At 36.5% G+C, this 23,807-nt stretch overlaps 1 protein-coding gene and 1 pseudogene across 1 annotated transcript in view; one reads left to right on the plus strand and one right to left on the minus strand.

The window, feature by feature from the left end:
* BRIP1 (BRCA1 interacting helicase 1) overlaps positions 1-23,807 on the minus strand; it is a 187,754-nt gene that overhangs the window by 100,406 nt on the left and 63,541 nt on the right. The window contains 5 exon segments of the mRNA XM_065897689.1: positions 4,385-4,525; positions 4,640-4,805; positions 7,479-7,633; positions 16,089-16,221; positions 22,428-22,627. Coding sequence (XP_065753761.1) covers positions 4,385-4,525; positions 4,640-4,805; positions 7,479-7,633; positions 16,089-16,221; positions 22,428-22,627 — 795 coding nt within the window.
* LOC136138273 (protein tyrosine phosphatase type IVA 1 pseudogene) lies at positions 402-921 on the plus strand (annotated as a pseudogene).

Consider the following 23,807-nt stretch of genomic DNA (forward strand, 5'->3'; position numbering starts at 1 on the left):
GGCAGTGGAGACTACTGCCAGGCACAGCACAACCTCTATGCAGACAAGTGAACTGTAGAAATTCATTACTACTCCACCAAGAAGCCCCCATAAGAGTAGCTAACCTGGACACAGAAGTGTTGAATTGAAATCCACAGAGCATTTTTTACAAGAGTTCTGACCTGGATGGGGTAAACCTCAGTGCACTCCTTTTCTATTGCCTCAGTATTACTGGATTGAAGAATTGCTGCTTCTTGTCAGGAGGTTCATTTCATTTCCCATTACTCCCAACTTCATACTCGAAAGCACTGAGAATTTCAAGTGGAGTATATTGAAGTAGACTCAGTTTATTTGCATCATTTCTGTATTCAATTTTTAAAATTCTTTCATAATCCTATTGAGTGTTTTTTAACTAAATTAACATGGCTCAAATGAACCGCCCAGCTCCTGTGGAAGTCACTTACAAGAAAGTGAGATTTCTCATTACACACAATCCAACTAATGCAACCTTAAACAAATTTATAGAGGAACTTAAGAAGTATGGTTACCACAATAGTAAGAGTATGTGAAGCAACTTATGACACTACTCTTGTAGAGAAAGAAGGCATCCATGTTCTCGATTGGCCTTTTGATGATGGTGTACCACCATGTAACCAGATGGTTGATGACTGGTTAAGTCTTGTGAAAATTAAGTTTCATGAAGACCCTGGTTGTTGTACTGCCTTTCATTGTGTTGCAGGCCTTGGGAGAGGTCCATTGCTTGTCGTCCTAGCATTAATTGAAGGTGGAATGAAATATGAAGATGCAGTACAGTACATAAGACAAAAGCGGCATGGTGCTTTTAACAGCAAGCAACTTTTGTATTTGGAGAAGTATCGTCCTAAAATGTGGCTGCGCTTCAAAGACTCCAATGGTCATAGAAACAACTGTTGCATTCAGTAAAACTGGGTTGCCTAATGCCATTGCTTAGAAGTGGAACCTAGACAGACAGAATCTGTTGTACATGTTAGCCAGCACGTTGGCTTGGTAAAGTCTGATGAAACTTCCATAGGAGTGTTGAAAAGCAGTTTTACCAGGCCGCAAGCCTGGCAGAATTGCAACCTCTATGTTTGGGTTATGATCAACCTACTTAGCCACTTAGCAAAGGATTCTTTCTGTTCAGCATTTAAAATGTGCTTATCATTTGTACCAAATTACCTTTCCTGAAATCATGCAGTACTGAGTCATGTCTTTAAATCTGTTTCCATGACAGAATCTTATCAATATATAAGAAATTTAGAAAGACTAGGTGCCAAAATACCCAGCACAGTTCTTGTATATTTTTAGTATGATATAGAACTAAAATCCCAGGAACTATGAAAACCCTGGACTTTATGTGGTTTATTCCTTCCAGCATTTCCAACATAGAAAGTAGGGCCTATGAGGTTATTTGCTCATGATATGTTTACATCTTCTACATTCATACCAGTATATGTGAGATTTGCTCCTTTTTCTTTAATTAACCAAGTCTTACAGTGATTATTTAATGTCTTTCTATAAAACTCATTTTGTGCTGTTATAGAAAATCTACATTGTACGGAAGCACATGTCTTTAATGTCTCCAGACAAAAAAGCCTTACAGTTAATTTTAATGTTTGCACTTTGGGGTGTAACTTACAGGGAGGGCCTGAAAAAAGAATGGGAGGGGGATATTAAGTATTTTTAGTAAAATGTTGCCTTTGTCTTGTGAAGAACATGTAGAATATGTATTTTAATTTATAAATGTTTTTAAAAGGTAGAAATACTTTGTTATTGTAGCTAAAACAATTCTTAATCATAAAACTTCTGAAATTCTTGTAATTTTTTTTCAAACTTATCTGAAGTTGTTTACCAACTTATTTTTGTTTGAAGTGTGATTCCCAACCTCTCTTGCCAAAAAAAAAAGTGGGTTTCTGCTAATGAATTGAGCAGACATTTAATGTTTTATGTCTTTTGAGCTGTGTAACTTAATATGTGGATACTTGACAATTTGTTTTATTATGTAATAGATAAAATGGTGATGAGTATTAATGTTAGCTCAACCATATATTTATACTGTCCCGGAACATGTGGTTATAGTTCTGTGGGAGAAATAATTTGTCAGTGTTCACCAGCTTGTAAAAATCTAGTGTGAGAGCTTAAACATTAAATAAATGGTGAAATGCATTTATCATCAAAAAATAAAAAAAGACACATTGGGAATATCTGGAAAAATATAGATTCTATTGTATCAATATTAAATTGCTTGGATATGATCATGATACTGTGGTTATGCAAGATTATGTACTTGTTCTTAGGAGAAACATGCTAAACTAATTAAGGGCAAGGTGTCACTATGTCTACAAATTACTTTCTAATACCATAACCAAAATTAATGTAATCATCAACATTTTGCAATATTACTCCTCTCTTCCTTTGTCTCATATATATACAGATGCAAAATGTTAAAAACTGATGAATCTAGGTTAAGGGTATAAAGATATTCACTATATTAATACTATTTTTTCCATTTTTCAAGTTATAAGTTTTTAAGTAAAAATTTGGGGTGATCAAGGAATGAATGACCAAACAAAATGTGATACACACACACACACACACACACACACACAAACTGGAATATTACTAAGCCTTAAAAAGGAAGGAAATTCTGATTCATGTTACAAGGATGAACCTTGAAGACACCAGGCTAAGCGAAATAAACTAATCACAAAAACCTTGTGACTCCACTTACATGAGGTATTTAGAATAGTCAAATTCATAAAAACAAAAAGTGGAATGGTGGTTACCAGGGGCTGAGAGGAGGGGGGAATGGAGAATTGTTGTTTAAGAATAGAATTTCAGTGTTGCTATATGAAAAAGCTCTAGAGATTGGTTATATACAACAGTGTGAATATACTTAACAAAACTGAACTATACACTTAAAAATGGTTAAGATGGCAAATTTTATGGCATGTGTTTTTTACCACAATTAAAATAAAAAACTTTTTAAAAGTTGGGGAAATGTAACAGGATCCAGCTGAACTAGCATTATTATTATTGTTAATTATTATTTAGTGACATTACAGGTTAAATGGGCTTTTGTGCACTAGATTGAGAACACAGAACCTATAATAACATTCTTTTGAAAAAATATATGCTGAATTTACTAATAACTTCCCGTATTTATTTGAACCTCTAAGGAAATATCTTGAAAACGTGCAACATATATTTTTCCTTTGCTACTGCTTATAGCAATGTTTCTATACAGGAGCATTCTGGATTTTGGAAAGCACAATCCTTGGTTATATAGGAGTTTAGCATAAGGCTCTCACCTACTAAATGCCAGTAATTTCCAAAAATACTTCTTGGTTGAAAACTATAGCTCTTTATAAAGAACTAGAATTATATTAGGCCCACAGGTGGTATTAAGCATGTAGCTAACCACTTTAAATTACTTCCTAAAAAGAAATAGAAGGCAGACTGACAAATGACAATTCAAACATTCTTAGGAAAATTAACATTTACATGGTATTGTTATAAAAAATTAAAATCTGGGCTTCCCTCGTGGCGCAGTGGTTAAGAATCTGCCTGCCAATGCAAGGCACACAGGTTCAAGCCCCGGCCCGGGAAGATCCCACATGCCTCAGAGCAACTAAGCCCGTGCACCACAACTACTGAGCCTGTGCTCTAGAGCCCACAGCCACAACTACTGAAGCCTGCGCGCCTAGAGCCCATGTTCCACAACAAGAGAAGCCACGACAATGAGAAGCCTGTGCACCTCAACGGAGAAGCCCCCACTCACCACAACTAGAGAAGCCCACAGACAGCAACGACGACCCAACACAGCCAAAAATAAAAACAAATGAATAAATAATAAAATTAAAATCTTAAGTCACAGGACTCATAAGAATACTTTTAATTCATTTCAGATATTCAAACATGCTGAACACTTGCTAACTAATACCAGGTATTAATCTAGGTGCAGTGGAAAGATGAGGATGTAAAAATTAGAATAAGGATATACCATAGTCTAATGGAAAAGAAAAACACAAATAATTAAACTATTAGGAACTACAGTAAAAAAAAAAGAGTTGAATTTTTGTTTTCTTTTTCATTTTCATTAAAAAACTTAAAACTTATTTAAATAAGGAAATTGCAATGCAGTCTTTGCCTTGAAAGTGTTTATTTTTACTCACTGGGTTGAAGGAATGCTATTTATTGGTATTTCCTTTTGTTGACACTACCAAGTAGCTGACAAATTTTCCTTTATTCTAAAACTGAAATGTTGACTTTCCTATCAGGATTTGTTTGCCAGTACTTCAGTTACCTTTTAATTTGTTTATAAATTATACTGAGGTAAAAAGACCAAGAGCCTTCAAAAAAACAACAACAACAACAAAAACCTAACCTGTGAGTTATTAATGACATGATTAGCCTCCAGTTGGATAGTAAATGTAACACCAAGTTCTGATGAAAAGGATTTCATTGGTGATAATGTCCCAGATGTCAAAACAATCGTCCAAACCTTGCCATTAATATCTGAAAAGGCCTAAAAGGAAACATTAGATACATAAAATCATCTTTAAAACAGTCAAGCACATTTATTTAATTGTTGGTATTGAGCAAGAAGACAGTATTCTCATTTACAGCATGATAAGCTTACCACAGCTGGATTTAAGCACCAAAAATTCAGCACATGAACTGCTGCTTTCTGTCGTAAACGTTTCTTATTTTTTGGTAGAACCAAGAACCCATTTTTATCTGAAGTATCAGTCTGATTTATCCAAGAGTAAGTCTGTTGAATAGCGACTTTATAATCATCTGCAAATCTAAATAAAAATAAAATGGTAATTAAATGGGAAATTTTTAGATAACACTGTCCCCCACCAACAACCCACACCACTAAAATTCAGTAATCCTGATAGAAATAAGGCATTAAACCTTAGAGTCAGTCCCCCCTTACAGAGGTTAGATATCACTTAAATATCACCCTTTATCACTTCCCATCCCTATGTTCAAACATTACATAAATCATGGCAGAGCCAGAATTAAAATGCAAGCCTCCTAACTCCTAGTTCAGAGCTCTTTGCATTCTATGTTACATCATTAGTTATAAAATAGTTAACAGTATTATTGTTAAAGAAACTAAAAAGTGGGTTAAACTTTTTTATTGCATAAGAAAATAGAAAGACAATTTTTACTGAAATTTTAGGAAACTAATTTTTAAGTTCCTTTAAAATGTGGATCTCAGTCTTCATCTATTTTTAATGAAAGTACTAAACCAGATGATCTCCGTGATCCCATCCAGCTTATAATTTCTCTCAATAAGAGGCTATAAGCACCTAAGCTTAAACAGAATAAAATTTGGTATTCTCTACCATGTCCTCACAGTAATACTGCCTGTTAATTTTACCCATAGAGAGCTCAGAATTCAAAGTTCAAGTCAGGAACCCTGCACAATGTGGAGGGAATTTTATAAAAATACTGGGAGCTAAAAACTATAAAACTCTTAGAAGAAAACATTGGGGAAAATCTTCATGACATCATATTTGGCTATGTTCAATGGATCCCAAAAGCACAAGCAATAAAAGAAAAAACTCGATAAATTGGACTGCATCAAAATTTCAAAACTTGTGCATCGAAGAATACTATCAAGAGAGTGAAAAGAGAACCCACAGAATGGGAGAAAATATTTGTAAAGCAAATATCTGATAAAGGATTAATACGCAGAATAACTCCTACAACTCAACAACAAAAACCCCATTTAAAAATGGACAAAGGGGGCTTCCCTGGTGGCGCAGTGGTTGAGAGTCCGCCTGCCGATGCAGGGGACGCGGGTTCGTGCCCCGGTCCGGGAAGATCCCACGTGCCGCGGAGCGGCTGGGCCCGTGAGCCATGGCCGCTGGGCCTGCGCGTCCGGAGCCTGTGCTCCGCAACGGGAGAGGCCACAGCAGTGAGAGGGCCACGTACCACAAAAAAAAAAAAAAAAAAAAAAAAATGGACAAAGGACTTGAGTAGACACTTCTCCAATGAAGATATAGAAATGGACAATAAGCACATGAAAAGATGCTCAACATCTCTAGTCATTAGGGAAGTGTAAATCAAAACCATAAGGAGATAAAGCAGAAACTAACACACCATTGTAAAGCAATTATACCTCAATAAAGATGTTAAAAAAAAAACCATAAGGAGATACCACTTTATACCCATTAGGATGGCTATGATCCAAAAAACAAATAATAACAAGTATTGGCAAGGATGTGGAGAAATTGGGAACTCTTGTGCATAACTATGTGAATCTAGAATGTGCAGCTGCTATGACAAATAGCACACTGGCTCCTCAAAAAGTTAAATACAGAATTACCATATAATCCTGCAATTCTACTGCTAGGTATGTACCCAGAAAAACTGAAAGCAGGCACTCAAACAGATACTAGTACATCAGTGTTCACTGCAGCATGATTCACAATACGCAAAAGCTAGAAACAATACAAATGTCCATCAATGTAAGAATGGGTAAACAAAATGTGGTATATATACACATGGAATATTATTCAGCCATAAAAAGGAATGACATATGTTACATGGATTAACCTTGAAAACATTAGATTGTATGATTCCACTTATATGAGACACCTAGAAAGGGCAAATCCATAGACATGAAAGTAGGATAGAGGTTACCAAAGGCTGTGGTGAGAGGGAAATGGAAGATACTGTTCCATGGGTATAGAGTTCCTGTTTGGGATGATGAAAAATTTCTAGAAATTGACAGTGGTGGTAGTTGTACAACAATGTGAACATACTTAATGCTATTAAAATGTACACTTAAAAATGGTAAATTTGGGCTTCCCTGGTGGCGCAGTGGTTGAGAGTCCGCCTGCCGATGCAGGAGACACGGGTTCGTGCCCCGGTCCAGGAAGATCCCACACGCTGAGGAGCGGCTGGGCCCATGAGCCATGGCCGCTGAGCCTGCGTGTCCGGAGCCTGTGCTCCGCAACGGGAGAGGCCACAACAGTGAAAGGCCCACGTACCGCAAAAAAAAAAGGTAAATTTTATATTGTGTATATTTTACCATAAAAAAACACTTAAAAAAATACTGGAACCAGGTAGTACTATAACTTAAGGAGTAGTGTGTGGGGAGTTGACTGCTTTTCATTTCCCACATTTCATTAAATAGAGGATTTACACAATAAGAGAGACTTTCTGACACTGGAAGAAACATCTAGATTATACTTAAAAGAAAACTTAAATTTAGTCTTAGAGGACTTTAATGCTGAATTAATTAATTGTATTTATTAACTGGTTTTAATACTCATTTTCATTAATAAAAACTAACATCAATTGACTGAGTCTGTGCCAGTAAGTAAGAGCAATATTTATACCACTTGTTTATCACTATCCCAAGTACTCATATAAAATTAGTAGGTATTAAACACATGGTAGTACCCAATAAGGCTAATATTTTTAAGAGGAGGAATACAGACCAGATTATCTTCACTTACCTGCTATTTTGCCTAAAAAGATAGTCAAGCACCATAAAAAGTCCTTTGAGCATTATTTGAGTTGAAGCACTAATAATAGGTACTTCTCTTGCCTCCTCTTTACCATGAACTGATGAGACCTTTTCTTCTTTTTGAAGGATAGCAGAAAAATGTCCCTATAAGGAATTACCATATTAAGTGTACCAGGGTGGGGGGGGGGGAGGGAAAGGGGGAAAACAAAATTCTTAAAACTGTAATAAAACCCAAATGAAATATACATTGAAATTTTAGTCAAACATTAATACACAAATGCTAACAATATATTTTGAATTCCCATATATTCTCAAATTCTCTTCAGACTTATTTAAATAAGAAGTTACACATTTAGGAGGTTCATTACTTCTTCAGGCAATTAGGGTTTTATTCAGTGCCTTTCAAAAGCAATGAACTAAATAAAAATGTACCAAATCGTTTTTAAAAAGATTTGATATGCCACTTAAATGCCTGAATTATTTCCAGGGAGTACTCTGATGCTGAGAACAATATGACTATGTGACAAGCAGAAGTAAAAGAACAACTCAAAGAAAGAATAAATGCTAGATACAAAATGTATGCTAACTGGCTCATTAGTTTTTACATGGCTCGTAAGCTTAAATACAGAAAGAAGTGTGGACATTAAGACAAAATAATAAAACAGAAAAGTATGTTTTCCCAGATTGTGAAAGAGAAAACCCTGAATATTGAAGCAATAAAAGGTAATGGTGACAACTCTGATGTTTGACAATAAAATATGTGTTCAATGAAAATAAAATGGGAAAATAGTTAAGACAAATAAGACAGATAAATTTCAATATTCAGATATATTGTGAAATAACAGACATTTAAAAAAGTAAAATTAGTCTCTACTGAACAAAACTTTAAAGGATACAAATATATTTTTCAAAAAGAAACAAAGAACAAAAAAAACAACATGAACTTGGAAAAACATTCGGCACTACAAATTATTAATGATATTAATGAAAAACAAGTATTAAATTGTTCTTTTTAAAAAATCAAGTTCCCTGAGAAACACCTTACAGGAAGGCTACTATTCCTCTCCAACACTGGCAGACTACTGGCAATTTACTCTGTAAAACTACAGAACTGCTGAACTCCTGAAGGTAAGGCACTGTAGTAAAAACAAAAGGACTGAATGACATTCTACATCATGAGACAACTCCAAGGCTACTTCTGGCTAGGTTACCTAAACAATGACAGCTGGGTTTATAGACAAATAGAAAACTAAGCAAATGGGGAAACACACACATAGACACAGACAGGTAATTATTACTTCATAGAAACCTAGAGTTGTATTAAAAATTTAATCAAGTAAGTTACATGAGATGACTATCATAAACTATGATAATATATATACATAATGATATGCACACTGAATAGTAATATAATTATGCTGAGAAAATGGAGAGTGAAGAAAGGGAAAGAAGGAGGGAGGAAAAGGAGAAAGGGAGGGACAGAGAGGAAAAGAGAGGGTGAGTATGAGTGTGTGTGTGTGTGTGTGTGTGTGTGTGTGTGTGTGAGAGAGAGAGAGAAAAGTGTGTGTAAAGGAGCTAAATCATCATCATACTTAATAGGAAGTCAATAGAGAATATCAAAAATTGAAAACGAAAGTAGCAGAATCCACATGTTATTTAGAAAATTGGGGTTAAACATCAGAGGAAGCCACTATGAGTTAAAAGAGCCACCGAGAATGAAAATTGGGACAGAGGAGTGGCACAAATGAATGCTTTTCTTGATAGTAGTAATTGACTTTTAAATTATGTTCATATGTTACTGTGGTAAAATTAACTTGTAAAAAATGTAATAATCACAATGATGAATTTCTTAAGATCAAAGGAAATTTCCTTAATCTAATTTTAAAAATAACTAAAAATCCTACAGCATCTATGGAATGAGAAAAAGTATTTTCAAATCATATATCCAATACATTGTTCATATCCAGAATACATAAAGAACTTACAGTCAATAAAAGACAACACAATTTCAAAATGGGCAAAGGATTTGAATATAGATTTCTCCAGAGAAGATATATAAATGGACAATAAGCAGTTGAAAAAATGCTTGGCATTATGAGTCATTAGGGAAATGAAAATCAAATCACATGAAGATACCACTTCATTCCCCCTGGGAAGATTATAATAAAAAAGAGATAATAACAAGTGTTGGTGAGGATGTGGAAGAAATTAGAATCCTCATACATTATAGATGGAATTGTAAAATGTTACAGCCCCTTTGGAAAAGTTTGGCAGTTCCTCAAAATGTTAAACATAAAGTTACCATATGGACCAGCAATTCTAGTCTTAAGTATATACCCAAGAGAATTGAAAATACATGTCCACACAAAAATCTGTCTATGAATGGTCATAGCTGCATTGTTTATAACAGCCAAAAAGCAGAAACACCTGATAATGGGTAAAGAAAATACAGTATATTCATAAAATGTAATATTATTTGGTAATAAAAAGGAATGAAGTATTGACAGATTGAACCTACAACATAGATGAACCTTGAGAACATTACGCAAAGTGAAAAAAGGCAGTAACAAAACACCACATATCGTGTTTCCATTAACATAAAATGTCCAGAATAGGTAGATCCACAGAAACAGAAAGTAGATTAGTGGTTTCCAGGATCTGGGGTAGGAGGAAATGGGAGTGACTAATTGCTAATGGGTACAAGGTTTCTTTCTGAGGTGATAAAAATGTTCTGAAATTACACAGCAGTGGTAGTTGCACAACTCTACGACTACATGAAAAACCACTGAATTGTATACTCTAAAGGGGTAAATTTCATGGCATGTGAATTGTATCTCAAACCGTTAAAAAAAATTTTTTTTTAAATACAGCAGACATATTGCTAAATGCTGTAATACTAGTAATACAGTCCTTTTAAAGTAAGCAACAAGATTAGGATGTCTTTTTACTGTGATGAACCATGTATTGAAAGTTTAAGCTAGCAAAGTAAGAAATGAATAAAATGTGAAGGAAATGGAAAGAAAGAAAATAGTCATATTCATAAGACTGTCTACACAGAAAATTTAATAATCTATAGATGAACCTATAGGATAGTCCAACAAAGTGGTTGATTATAAGAATCAACTACCATCCTTATACACCGATAACAATTAGAAAATGCAATTTTTGAATTATACCATTTGAAAAAGAAACAAACTTTAACTTAGGAATAAATTAACCAAAAGTACCTAAGACTTTCAAAAATTATAAAATGTTATTGAAAGATATATAGAAAGAGAGAATAAATGATTAGAATTCTATCTTGTTCATGAATGGAAAAACTTCATATTGTAAATAAGTCAACTGTCTCTAAATTAATCCATAAATTCAATGCAATTGCAGTCAAAATTCCAACAGAATTGTTCATAGAAATTTATAAGCCAAGTCTAAAATTCAGATGGCAGAGTAAGGCGAAGAACAGCCAGGATCATTCCAAAGGAAAATCAAGTGAGGAGATATGCCCTACCATGCATCAGCATTTTTCTAATGCTACAGTGATTAATAAATAGGATAACTTAGATAAACAGAATCAAAGAACACAATAGAGTCCAGTAATAAGGTTATACATAAATGAAAATCAGATATGTGGCAGATGTGGCATTACAAATCAGAGTGAAATGGATGGATAATTTAGTAATGATGCTGAGAAAATCCATACAGGAAATAAGATGGATTACATATCTCACAACATAAACAAAAATGAATCCCAGGCTGACTGAAAACATTTATTAAAAAAAACTTTAGGGCTTTCCTGGTGGCGCAGTGGTTGAGAGTCTGCCTGCCGATGCAGGGGACACGGGTTCGTGCCCCGGTCCGGGAAGATCCCACATGCCGCGGAGCGGCTGGGCCCGTGAGCCATGGCCGCTGAGCCTGTGCTCCGCAACAGGAGAGGCCACAACAGTGGGAGGCCCGCGTACCGAAAAAAAAAAAAAAAAAAAAAAACACACACAAAACCTTTAACACTTTTAGAAGAAAATGTTGCAGAGTGTAAGAAAAGCTTGCTTAAACTCAAATATCACAATTCATAAAAGAAAAAACAATGATACATTTGAATGCACTAAAATTTAAAAACTTATTAAAAAATACCATAAACAAACCATAGATACAAGAATATACATGTAATACAATAAGCAACGAAGAATTAATATTTACCATATATAAAGGAAACAATCAGAGATACATACAAATATATATTTTCAAGGATGTTCATATCAGAACCTTTTCTTATTCTGGGAAAACTGGCAACAACCTGTATTTCAAATGCCAGATTAGTCAAATAATTTAGAATATGTGCACTCACAAAAACGCTACACTGCAACTAAAAATCATGCGAAACAATTTTTATTAAAATAGGGAAGTACTCATATTACTAAATGAAGAGGTAAAAAAAATATGTATCATCTCAAAAATTTACGTTAAGTGAATATATGCATAGAAGAAGACATAGGTAGACACAAATCTAAAAGTTAATAATAATCATTTTTAAGTTTACGAGTTTTTTTTTTCCTCTGTACCTTTCTCTGTATTTTCCAAGTCTTTTCCTTCGACATATATTTTATTTGTACATTTTTTATAGAGTGCATTAATCTTAAGTGTATAGGTCACTAAACACAAGCACATACACACACACACACGCACGCACACACTTGTGTGTGTGATTTTAAATCAGGATTCAAAACATTCCTCAAATCCCACAAAGTTCCTTTGTGTCCCATCTCAGCCCATACTACTCCTTACCCCTGCACTGGTAAGGTAACCAGTGGTAACCAGTATTCTGACTTCTATTAGCATAATTATGTTTGTCTTTTCTTAAATTTCATAAAAATGAAGCCATACAGTTTGTACTCTTTTGTGCTGGTTTCTCTTATGCAACTTTATGTCTGTAAGATTCATTCATATGGTTGTGGTGGCAGTGGTTCATTTTGTAAATTGCTGTACAGTAGTCTACTGTATGAATATCCCACAATTTATTTAACCCATTTTACTGTTGATATGAAAAGTCTTTAGAATGCAAAAAGTTTATGCAAAAAAAGAAAGTGTCATATGAAAAACTACTTATGATACATTGTACTTTAAAAATTCAGGGCAAAAATTATAAGTACAGTCTTATTAAAATATATTTTTAATACTCATATGCCCATAATGCTAGTTCATGTTAGCAACAGTTCTTACCTTTTTTGGTTCAAAAACCTCTTTAAAACTATATGAGGAAAACTATAAAACTCTGATAAAAGAAATCAAAGATCTAAATAAATGGAGAGATACTCCATGTTCATGGATAGGAACACTCAATATTGTTCAGATGTCAGTTCTTCCCAGATTGATTTACAGATTTAATGCAGTCCCAATCAAAATCCCACCAAGTTACTTGGTGGATACTGACAAACTGATTCTGACGCAGAAAGCTTGGTCTCTGTGCACTGTGCCAAACTGAATCTTGAAGACAAGAGTTTTAGGTGAAGTAGAAGAGGATAACTTTATTGCTTTGCCACTCAAAGGGAGATACAGCAGGCTCATGCCCCTGAAAAACTGTGTCCCCCAACCCCGGGGGATTTGGTGAGGGGTTTTATAGCAATAGTTCAAGGATGGGGTTGCTGATAAGATTAGGGTGTGTGCAGGGCCTGAACTCCTTTGATCTAGTCTCAGGTGGTCTCCTAATCTTGATTAGCTTCTCTGGTTCCTTTAATCTTGCCTCTGGTAGTTTCTTGGCTTCTCCTCATCTCTGCATCCCCTCCCTACCCTAACAACTGTTCCAATCTGCCCTTTGGAACCCAGGGAAGGTCATGGAGGCTGGAGTCTGTTCCCTATATACAAGAAATGGGGGACAGAAAGGCTTCCATGCCCAGGAGCCCCACAGGGGCTCAGTTTCAATTCTAAGTTTATATGGAAAGATGAAAGACTCAGAATAGCAAACACAATGCTGAAGAACAAAGTCAGAGGACTGACACTACCTGACTTCAAGACTTACTATAAAGCTACAGTAATCAAGACAGTGTGGAACTGATGAAGGAACAGACAAGTATATCAATGGAAAAGAATAGAGAGCCCATTCCCTGGTGGCGCAGTGGTTGAGAGTCCGCCTGCCAATGCAGGGGACACGGGTTCGTGCCCCGGTCCAGGAAGATTCCACATGCCGCAGAGCGGCTGGGCCCGTGAGCCATGGCCGCTGAGCCTGCGCATCCAGAGCCTGTGCTCTGCAACGGGAGAGGCCACGACAGTGAGAGGCCCACATAACGCAAAAAAAAAAAAAAAGAATAGAGAGCCCAGAAATGGGCCAACACAAATATAGTAAACTGATCTTTTGTCAAAGAACCAAAGATAATCCAATGGAGAAAGGATGGTCTTTTCAACCAATGGTGACAGAGTAACATCTACATCCAAAGAAATGAATCTAGACACAGAACTTACACCCTTCACAAAAATTAACTCAAAATGGACCACAGACTTAAATGTAAAATACAAAACTATAAAACTTGTAGAAGAAAAGATAGGAGAAAATCTAGGTGACTTTGGGTTCAGTGATGAATTTTTAGTTGCAACACCAAAAGGAGGACCCATCAAAGAAAAAAATTTGAACTTTATTAAAACTAAAAACTTATGCTATATGAAAGACTCCATTAATAGGATGAAAAAACAAGCCACAGGCTGGAAGAATATATTTGCAAACACATATCAGATGAAGGTCTTGTATACAAAATACCCAAAGAACTCTTAAAACTCAACAATATGGGATTCCCTGGTGGCGCAGTGGTTGAGAGTCTGCCTGCCAATGCAGGGGACACGGGTTCATGCCCTGGTCTGGGAAGATCCGCGGCTGGGCCCGTGAGCCATGGCCGCTGAGCCTGCGCGTCCGGAGCCTGTGCTCCGCAACGGGAGAGGCCACAACAGTGAGAGGCCCACGTATCGCAAAAAAAAAGAAAAAAACTCAACAATAAGAAAACAAACAACTCAATTAAAAAGTAGGCAAAACATCTGAAGAGATACCTCACCAACTAAAATATGTTGATGGAAAATAAGCATGTGAAAAGATGCTCCACATCATATGTCATTAGGGAAATGTAAATTAAAACAACAATGGGATACTAATACATATCTATTAGAATGGCTAACATTCAAAACACTGACAACACCAAATGTTGGCAAGGATGTGGAACAGCAGGAACTCTTATTCACTGCCTGTGGGAATGTAAAATGGTACAATCACTTTGGAAGATAGTTTAGTAGTTTATTGCAAGCTAAACGTAGTCTTACCATACAATCCAGCGATTGTGCTCCTAAGTATTTATCCAAATGAGCAGGAAGTATGTCCATACAAACACATGCACACAAATGTTTATAGCAGCTTTAGTCTTAATTGCCGAAACTTGGAAACCACCAATGTGTCTTTCAGTAGGTAAATGGATAAACAAACTGTGGTACATACATACAATAAATATAGTTCAGAAATAAAAAGGAATGAGTTGTCAAACCACAAAAAGACATGGAGGAACCTTAAATGTATACTGTTAAGTGAAAGAAGCCAGTCTAAAAAGACCACATACTGTATGATTACAACTATATAACGTTCTGGAAAAGGCAACACTATGGAGTCAGAAAAACAAAAAATCAGTGGTTGCCAGAGGTTCAGCAGAGGAAATAAAGTGTGTTGAAGGGATGAATAAGTGCAACACAAGATTTTTAAGGCAATGAATGTATTCTGTATGATACTGTAACGGTAGATACGTGACGTTATGTTTTCATAACAACTCATAGAACTGTACGTACAACACAAAAAGTGTACCCTAACATAAACTATGGACTTCAGTTAAAAATAATGTAACCAATATTGGTTCAATTGTAATAAATGTACTACTACTGCAAGATGTTAATAATAAGAGAATCTATAGTATCTGTGAATACGTGTGTGGTTGGGGGTGCTGGTATATGAGAATTCTGTCCTTTTTGTTCACTTTTTCTATAAACCTATAACAACCACTTTAAAAGTAAAGTAATATAAATAAATAAGAACAAAAAGAGAAAGTAAAAACATTCTCACCTGCAAAAAACACAAAAAAACAACCCCAAACAAACACTCTTTTGAGAATAATGTAAGTCATGAAGGTTCTATCCAGAAAAATGTACAAAAGTAAATACTCATAAAATTTTGAATGTAATTTCATAAGGCTCACAGTATCCCACAGCCCACCCATAATCTCTATATACCCAGGTTTATAACCTCTAAGTTAAGGAGAATAAAACATGAATTTCTTATGTTTTTATTTTCCAAATTTTTAACTTTTATAATTGACAAAATATTTATAACCTAAAAATACTGACTTATTTTAGCTTTAAACAAAGCAATTAATTCTGTATTAATTAAGCCATATAGCCTTCAAACTAATAATGCTACTTTTTCATCCATAATTTATGCCATCACTTAAAGCTTATCGAACTTACATAATAAAATAAAATTTTGAAACAATTAACTTGCTACTTTTTTTTCTTTACTCTGGATTAACTATTCACTATTAAGTCATTTCTAATTCACTAAATAAATCTCACAGGTAGAAAAAAAACTTACCTGCAAAATAGGAAAAGTAGCAGTGGTTATGCCCATTTTGTGTAAATTTAAGAGCATGTCACTTCCACTCCACACTTTACAGGATGATTCATAACCCCTTTCCACAAGATGTTCAGAGTTTGCTTCTAACCAACTGGAATAAAATAAAAGAATTCCATCAACCAGTATCATCCTTATGTGCACTACTTCAACAGAGCAAAGAGAAATGTGATACATTGATCTGTATTCCTTGAAGCTCTGAGTACATATATGTGGATTAATTAAGACACATTTTATTTATTTATTTATTTATTTTTACGGTACGCGGGCCTCTCACTGCTGTGACCTCTCTCATTGCGGAGCACAGGCTCTGGACGCGCCGGCTCAGCGGCCATGGCTCACGGGCCCAGCCGCTCCGTGGCATGTGGAATCTTCCCGGACCAGGGCACAAACCCGTGTACCCTGCATCGGCAGGCGGACTCTCAACCACTGCGCCACCAGGGAAGCCCAAGACACATTTTAAATAGCATGCATGTTTCACATTGCAAAATAAATATACAGCTAAAAAAGTAAGCTTTTACTCAAAAAAGAGAAAGATGCGTGTGGTTCCCCATTTGTGTTTTGTGGACTCACACTGCTTTACTTGTCTGTCTCTCCAACTGACAGTCAGCTCTTAGGAGCTTATCCCAAATGCACATAAAAGGAAATACAAATAAGCCTAATAGGGATTTCCCTGCTGGCACAGTGATTAAGAATCCGCCTGCCAATGCAGGGGACATGGGTTCAAGCCCCGGTCCGGGAAGGTCCCACATGCTGTGGGGCAACTAAGCCTGCACGCCACAACTACTGAGCCTGTGCTCTAGAGCCCATGAGCCACAACTACTGAGCCTGCATGCCCCAATTACTGATGCCCGCGTGCCTAGAGCTCGTGCTCCACAACAAGCCACCTCAGTGAGAAGCCAGCACACTGCAACCAAGAGTAGCCCATGCTCGCCACAACTAGAGAAAGCCTGCACGCAGCAACGAAGACCCAACACAGCCAAAAATAAAATAAATAAAAATTTAAAAGCTTAATAAAGAGATTATAGTGTTAAATATTAACACAAAAAAGAGAATTACTAGAAAATATATACATTTACACACACACACACACAGACATTTGTACATTCAGTTAGTGCTTAAATGCCTATATTATGCCAGACACTATACTGGATAGCGGAAATACAGCAGTAAATAAAATAGGCAAGGTCCTTATTCTCATGGAAATTAGATTCTACTAAGAGAGACAGAAATAAACTCAGAACAATTCCATGAACAAGACAATATCAGGTAGTGACAGTGATATAATGAAAATAAACTGGACTACTGTAATCTAACTGCTACTTTCATTTGAATGTCAAGGAAGCTCTTCTTGAGATGACATATATTCTAACCGAATACAAAAAGTATTCAGTCATGGGAGGATCAAGGAAAAAAGAGTACTCCAAGTAGAAGAATACCTGGTGCAAAGATCCTCAGGTGATTTAACAAATTTTGCTTATTTAAAGACCCGAAAGAAAGCCAATGTAGTTGGACCACAATGGGCAGAAAGGAATAATGGTATGAGCAATGTTAGAGTGATAAGCAGGAATCAGATCATGTTGGGCCAGGATAAGAAGTCTGGATTCTCTTCAAAGTGCAATGGGAAGATTTTAAACAGAAAATTTTAAATAAGAGAGAGATAATCTATTTTAAGTGTTTAAAAGATGATTCCAGTTTATAAGCCAGAATGGATTATAGGAGAAAGACAAAAATGAAAGGAGAGACCTATTAGGAGGCTGTTACAGTTGTTCTAGTTGAGGGATGATTCTGGGATAACAGGTATGAGATTGAAGGATTTGGGATATATTGTGTAGGTGGCATTTATAAAACTTACTGATGAATTGCATGAGGTGAGGCAGTAATCAAGGATAACACTTAGATTTTTGATTTGAGGAACTGGTCGGTACTATTTGCTTAGACAAGGAAGACGGGGCGGTGGAGGGGAGTAGGTAGGGGAAGGAAAGGAGTGTTTTGGAAAGTTGAAATTTTATATCCAAACAGAGATAGAAAGTATAGTTGGGTATATGAAAATGGCATTCCAGGGAGAGGTTGGGACAGACACAGATTCAGGCCTCACTTGCACTGTACTAGGGTTATGTAAATTAAGGAGAGTGCAGAACTAGAAAAGAAATGAGGTCCCAAGACCAAGCCCTGAGGTACTTCAACGTTTAGACATCAAACAAAGTAAGAACTATCAAAAGCAACTGAGAAAGAACGAACTGTGAGGAGGAGGAAAACCAGAAGATGTCATGGAAGCCGTCTAGGAAAACACATTCCTGTGTGTCTGCTCTACTCTCACTACTTCACTTCTAACACCTCTGGTCTCTACGTGTATGTGGGGTTTTTTCCCACACAGGCAATTCTCTGAGACATCAGATGGGTGTCCTATAATTCAATTCAATTTTGACACTAATTGGAGTTAGCACAGACCCTACTGGTTAAGCACTCAGTCTCACAAGACTGTCCCTCCCACCCCCAACCTAGATGCCAGTTGTAAAAGTCCAGGTTGTTATCTGTGCTTCTGACCAAGCAGCTGTAAATCAGAGGCTCCCATGACCCCCTCCTCAAGTTTGAGCATTTATTAGAACAGCTCACAGAAATCAGGAAAACATTTACCAGTTTATTATATAATAAAGGATTAACAGTCAGATGAAGAGATATATAGGGTGAGGTCTGTAAGGGTCCCAAGCACAGAAGCTTCTGTCCTTGTGGAGGTGAAGTGCACCCCACTCCAAGTACATAGGTGTGTTCACCAATGCAGAAGCTCTCTGAATACTGTACTTTTGGTATTTTTATGAAGACTTCATTACAAAGACATGATGGAACATTAACTCAATATCCAGCCCTTCTCCTCTTCCCAGAGGGGAGGTGGGCTGAAAGTTCCAAGCTTTTAAACATGCCTTGGTCTTTCTAGTGACCAGACCCATCCAGGAGCCCACAAACCCATCACCTCATTAGAACAAAAGACAGACCTGTCATCCAGGAAATCCCAGGGGATTTAGGAGCTCTGTCAGGAACTGGGGCCAAAAATGAAATAGCAGAACAGAAAATGCTCTTAGTGCTCTTATCACTTAGGAAATTATAAAGGTTTTAGGACTTCCGTGCCAGGAACTGGGGACAGAGACCAATATATTGAATACATATTTTCTATTATTCCACAGAAGACAAAAACACTTTTCATAAAGGTGGTAGTCAACAGTATCCAACAATGCTGAGAGGCTAAGTAAAATAACAGAAAAATAACCTTTGCACTTAGCAATCTCTGGATCACTGGAGATCTCGATAAGAACAGTTTCAGTAGAATTATGCAGACAGCAACACTCTTGGGATGGATAAGGAAAGAATGGGAAGTGAGAAAATAGAATCAGCAACTACAGACAACTCTTTCAACAAATTATGCTGTGAAATAGAAATGACAAACTTCTACATGGCAAAAATACCACAAGGAAAGACACAAGCATATAGCAAAATGGAGGGGAATGTTTGCAACTCTTATCACAAGCAAAGGGCCAATTTACAAAGAACATCTACAAATCAATAAGAAAAAGAACCATAAAAACAAGAACAAAGACAGAAATGTCAACAGAGAGTTGACAGAAAAGGACACATATATGGCCCTTAAAAATGCTTAATCACACATTAAGAGAAATGTAAATGAGGGACTTCCCTGGTGGTCCAGCAGTTAAGACTGTGCTCCCAATGCAGGGGCCCAGGTTCGATCCCTGGTCAGGGAACTAGATCCTTCATGCTGCAACTAAAGATCTCGCATGCCGCAGCAAAGATCCCGCGTGCCACAACTAAGACCTGGCACAGCCAAATAAATAAATACATTTAAAAGAAAGAGAGAGAAATGTAAATGAAAAGTACACTGGGATACTTTTCACCCATCAGGTTAGAAAAAAAACAACTTTCATATTCTCATACATTGCTGGTCAGAGTATAAATTAGTCTTCCACTCACCCATCTACCGTGTAAATTTTTAAAATACCTATCAAAATTACATGTAGATCTATGCTTTGACCCAAGAATCCCACTTCTAAAAATTTTGCTATAGATACACTCCCAGACAGATGAAAGGGCATATGTTCAAAGTTATTCGTTACAGCAATGTAATAGCAAAAGATTGTAAAACAACCTCAATATCTACTATCAGAGGCTGGTTAAATAAATCACTGTACATCCATGCAATGGAATTCTAGGCAACTGTTTTTTTAAAACTGAGAAGCTTTCTGGGTCTTGATATGGAAAGATCTCCAAAATATATTGTTAAGTGAAAAAAGGCAAGATACAGAAAAATGTACATATAAAGTACAATGCCTACAGTTAACAATACTGTATTGTATACTTAAAAATTTGCTAAGAGGGTATGTCTTATATTAGTGTTCTTATCACAAATAATAAATAAAGAGGGCAGAAGGAAACTTCTAGAGGCAATGAGTATGTTTATGTTAAAAACCATGGTGATGGTTTCACAGATGTATACTTATCTCAAACTCATCAAGTTTTATACATTAAATATTAATAATTTTATATATGTCAATCATACCTCAATAAACTGGCTTTTAAAAAATAAAACATAAGGGCTTCCCTGGTGGCGCAGTGGTTGAGAGTCTGCCTGCTGATACAGAGGACACAGGTTCGTGCCCTGGTCCGGGAAGATCCCACATGCCGCGGAGCAGCTAGGCCTGTGAGCCATGGCTGCTGAGCCTGCGCATCCGGAGCCTGTGCTCCGCAACGGGAGAGGCCACAACAGTGAAAGGCCCGTGTACCGAAAAAAAAAAAAGAGTGGATATATGTATATGTATAACTGATTCACTTTGCTATACAGCAGAAAAAATAAAACATACATCTATATAGATATTTTTTTGGGGGGGCGCTGCATTGGGTCTTCATTGCTGTGCACAGGCTTTCTCTAGTTGTGGCGAGCGGGGGCTAGTCTTTGTTGTGGCGCGTGGGCTTCTCATTGCGGTGGCTTCTCTAGTTGTGGAGCATGGGCTCGAGGCACACAGGCTCAGTAGTTGTGGCACGTGGGCTTAGTTGCTCCGCAGCATGTGGGATTCTCCCAGACCAGGGATTGAACCCGTATCCCCTGCACTGGCAGGTAGATTCTTAACCACTGCACCACCAGAGAAGACCCAAAAATAAAATATATTTTATGTTTAAAATGGAGAAGAAAGAAGTGTATGTATAGATGCCATCATTTGGGTAAAAAGGAGGGATAAGAGAAAGTATCTATATTGGCTCACTTTTGCATAAATATGAACTAAATGATAAACTTGTTCAGGAAGACAGAAATTAAGCAGATGGAAGATGGGGTGGGAAAAAGGTTTTTACAATATAAATTTGTAAACCTCTTATGTTCGAACATGTGGATGTATAAACATGCAAATTTTAAAAAATATACACTGTGAAGGGAACAGAAAAGTGCTGCAATAAATGGAACGGGATGTAGTGTCAGGTAACATTTTTTTCTAAGGTAAAGAGATTCTAGATCAACAACATAACGCCTAATTAAAGGGAAACTATCTAATGTACGTTTCAATAAAATACTAAATCAGGACTTCACTGGTGGTCCAGTGGTTAAGAATCCTCCTTTCGAAGCAGAGGACGCGGGTTGGATCCCTGGTCAGGGAATTAAGATCCCACATGCCGTGGGGCAACTAAGCCCACGCGCCACAACTACTGAGCTTGTGCACTCTAGAGCCCATGCACCACAACTAGAGAGCCCACACTCTGCAACCAGAGAAGAGCCCAGGTGCTGCAATGAAAAGATCCCACATTCCACAACGAAGATCCTGTGTGCCACAACAAAGACCTGACACAGCCAAATAAATAAATAATTTTAAAAATAAGTAAATAAAATACTAAATCTATTATTTTACAGTATTGAAATCTTGGTTAAATGAAACTCATCAAACCAGAATCCTACTCAAACTGTAGGATAAAGCCATGGTCCAGAATTTTAAAATGTTAATTAAAACCATGTTTAGTTAATGTTCAGCCCAATATCCTACACACATCCTATGGGACTACTGAATTATCCTGCTAAATTAGGAATAAGATTCACAATTATCAATTTTAAAAATCAGTTACGTTCACTATATTCTTTTGAACAAGACAAAAGTTTGGACTAGCCTATCTCTACCTTTAATGGGCAAACAACAATCCATTTCCCAAGTAGCCTGGTCAAAGTTTACTAATTGTAAAATACTTGGCACAATAAAACATGTTTTTAATACAAAGGCAGCACAAATGACACTGAAAGACAAATGTTCTTACTTAATGAGGCTATAGCACACAGCTCGTAGGGGTTCATGGTCTTTCTTCCTTATATTATTGTTAACCATACTATCTAGTTCATCCCGAGCAAACCGAAGCTGAACTTCCGTTATACTGTAACTTGCTGATTCCCGAGCACAGTCCTCAATATTATGAGCTTCATCTAAAATGACAACCTGTTCTTTCAGATTGATATCCATCTATAAGATAAAAGAGTTTTCCTGTAAAACATTCAGCAAAATGGATTTAACAGCAATAGGCAAGATATTTCATTAAAAAATTCACACCATAGGCCAATATCACAAGTCCAACTATATAAGCAACTGATTCTCAGTCTTAAAATTTTAAAGCACTTAGGCCAACCAAATATCAGCTCAGCATTACAGTTTTCCATTTTTCACTCTCAAAATACTTGTAAACCTATCAACCAAAATAATATGTGTTAAGTGAGCCAGGATCAACATATGGCTGGTTACACAAAGGGGTATAAGGGATCTCCAACATAATATAAAAAGTAGAATAAAAAAAAAAACCTTTAAAACGAAAATAACAACACAAGATTCAAAAGACTCTCAAAATACTAATACAATATAGTATGTATCTGTTTCATTTCAGTCTCTTCTGCAACCCTTTTGAGAAGTGCTCTTCCCCAAATCCCATGTGATGTCTGTAGGACTGTTAAGCTGTTAATCAAGGGACATCACCACTCTCATAATGTGGGTAGACTTAGAACCCAGGCTTGTCAATTAAATAAAGTATTCCATCTGTCTATGGTCACAATGACTGGTTCAAGAATGGGTATGAGATCCAAGCTAGGCCAATCAGAGTAATTATGGGTGGCTAAGTGAAATCATATTCCTTTTTCCAGGTTACCTAGCTGGAGAAAAGCTAGCTGATTATGGTTATCTTTGTTCCTACTGGGAAGAACTTGCCTGATTACAAAGTCATCACGATAGTCAAGTATATTTTTTTAAGCTCTATTGAAGCTGGGTTTGTGTCAAATGCAACTAAAAGAGTCCAGACTAATACAAAATGTCACAAAGCAATTGCCACTGAGTTATTCTGAGGAAATAATAATATACAGAGGGCTGTAGATGGCTGAGAAAGAACCATAAAATAGTAGGAAATATACTGAGGTTTAAAAAATGAGCAGGATTTGGATTTGGATACACAAAGAGAGAGTAGGGCAATTCAATATAGGTGTAATCAAAAGCAGAGATACAGGAAAGAACAAGGTATCCTCAGGGGACTTTGAGGTAAGTTTTTGAAGAGTTCAAGTTGGGAGTCTGTAGCAGAGAAGGCTGAAAAGGCAGATTTAGGTCAGACTATTGATCATCTTGGGAGTAAGCTTAAGAAATATGACTTTATCCCATGAGCAAA

The sequence above is a fragment of the Phocoena phocoena genome, chromosome 19 (assembly GCF_963924675.1).
Source record: "Phocoena phocoena chromosome 19, mPhoPho1.1, whole genome shotgun sequence".
Classification (NCBI taxonomy): Eukaryota; Metazoa; Chordata; class Mammalia; order Artiodactyla; family Phocoenidae; genus Phocoena; species Phocoena phocoena.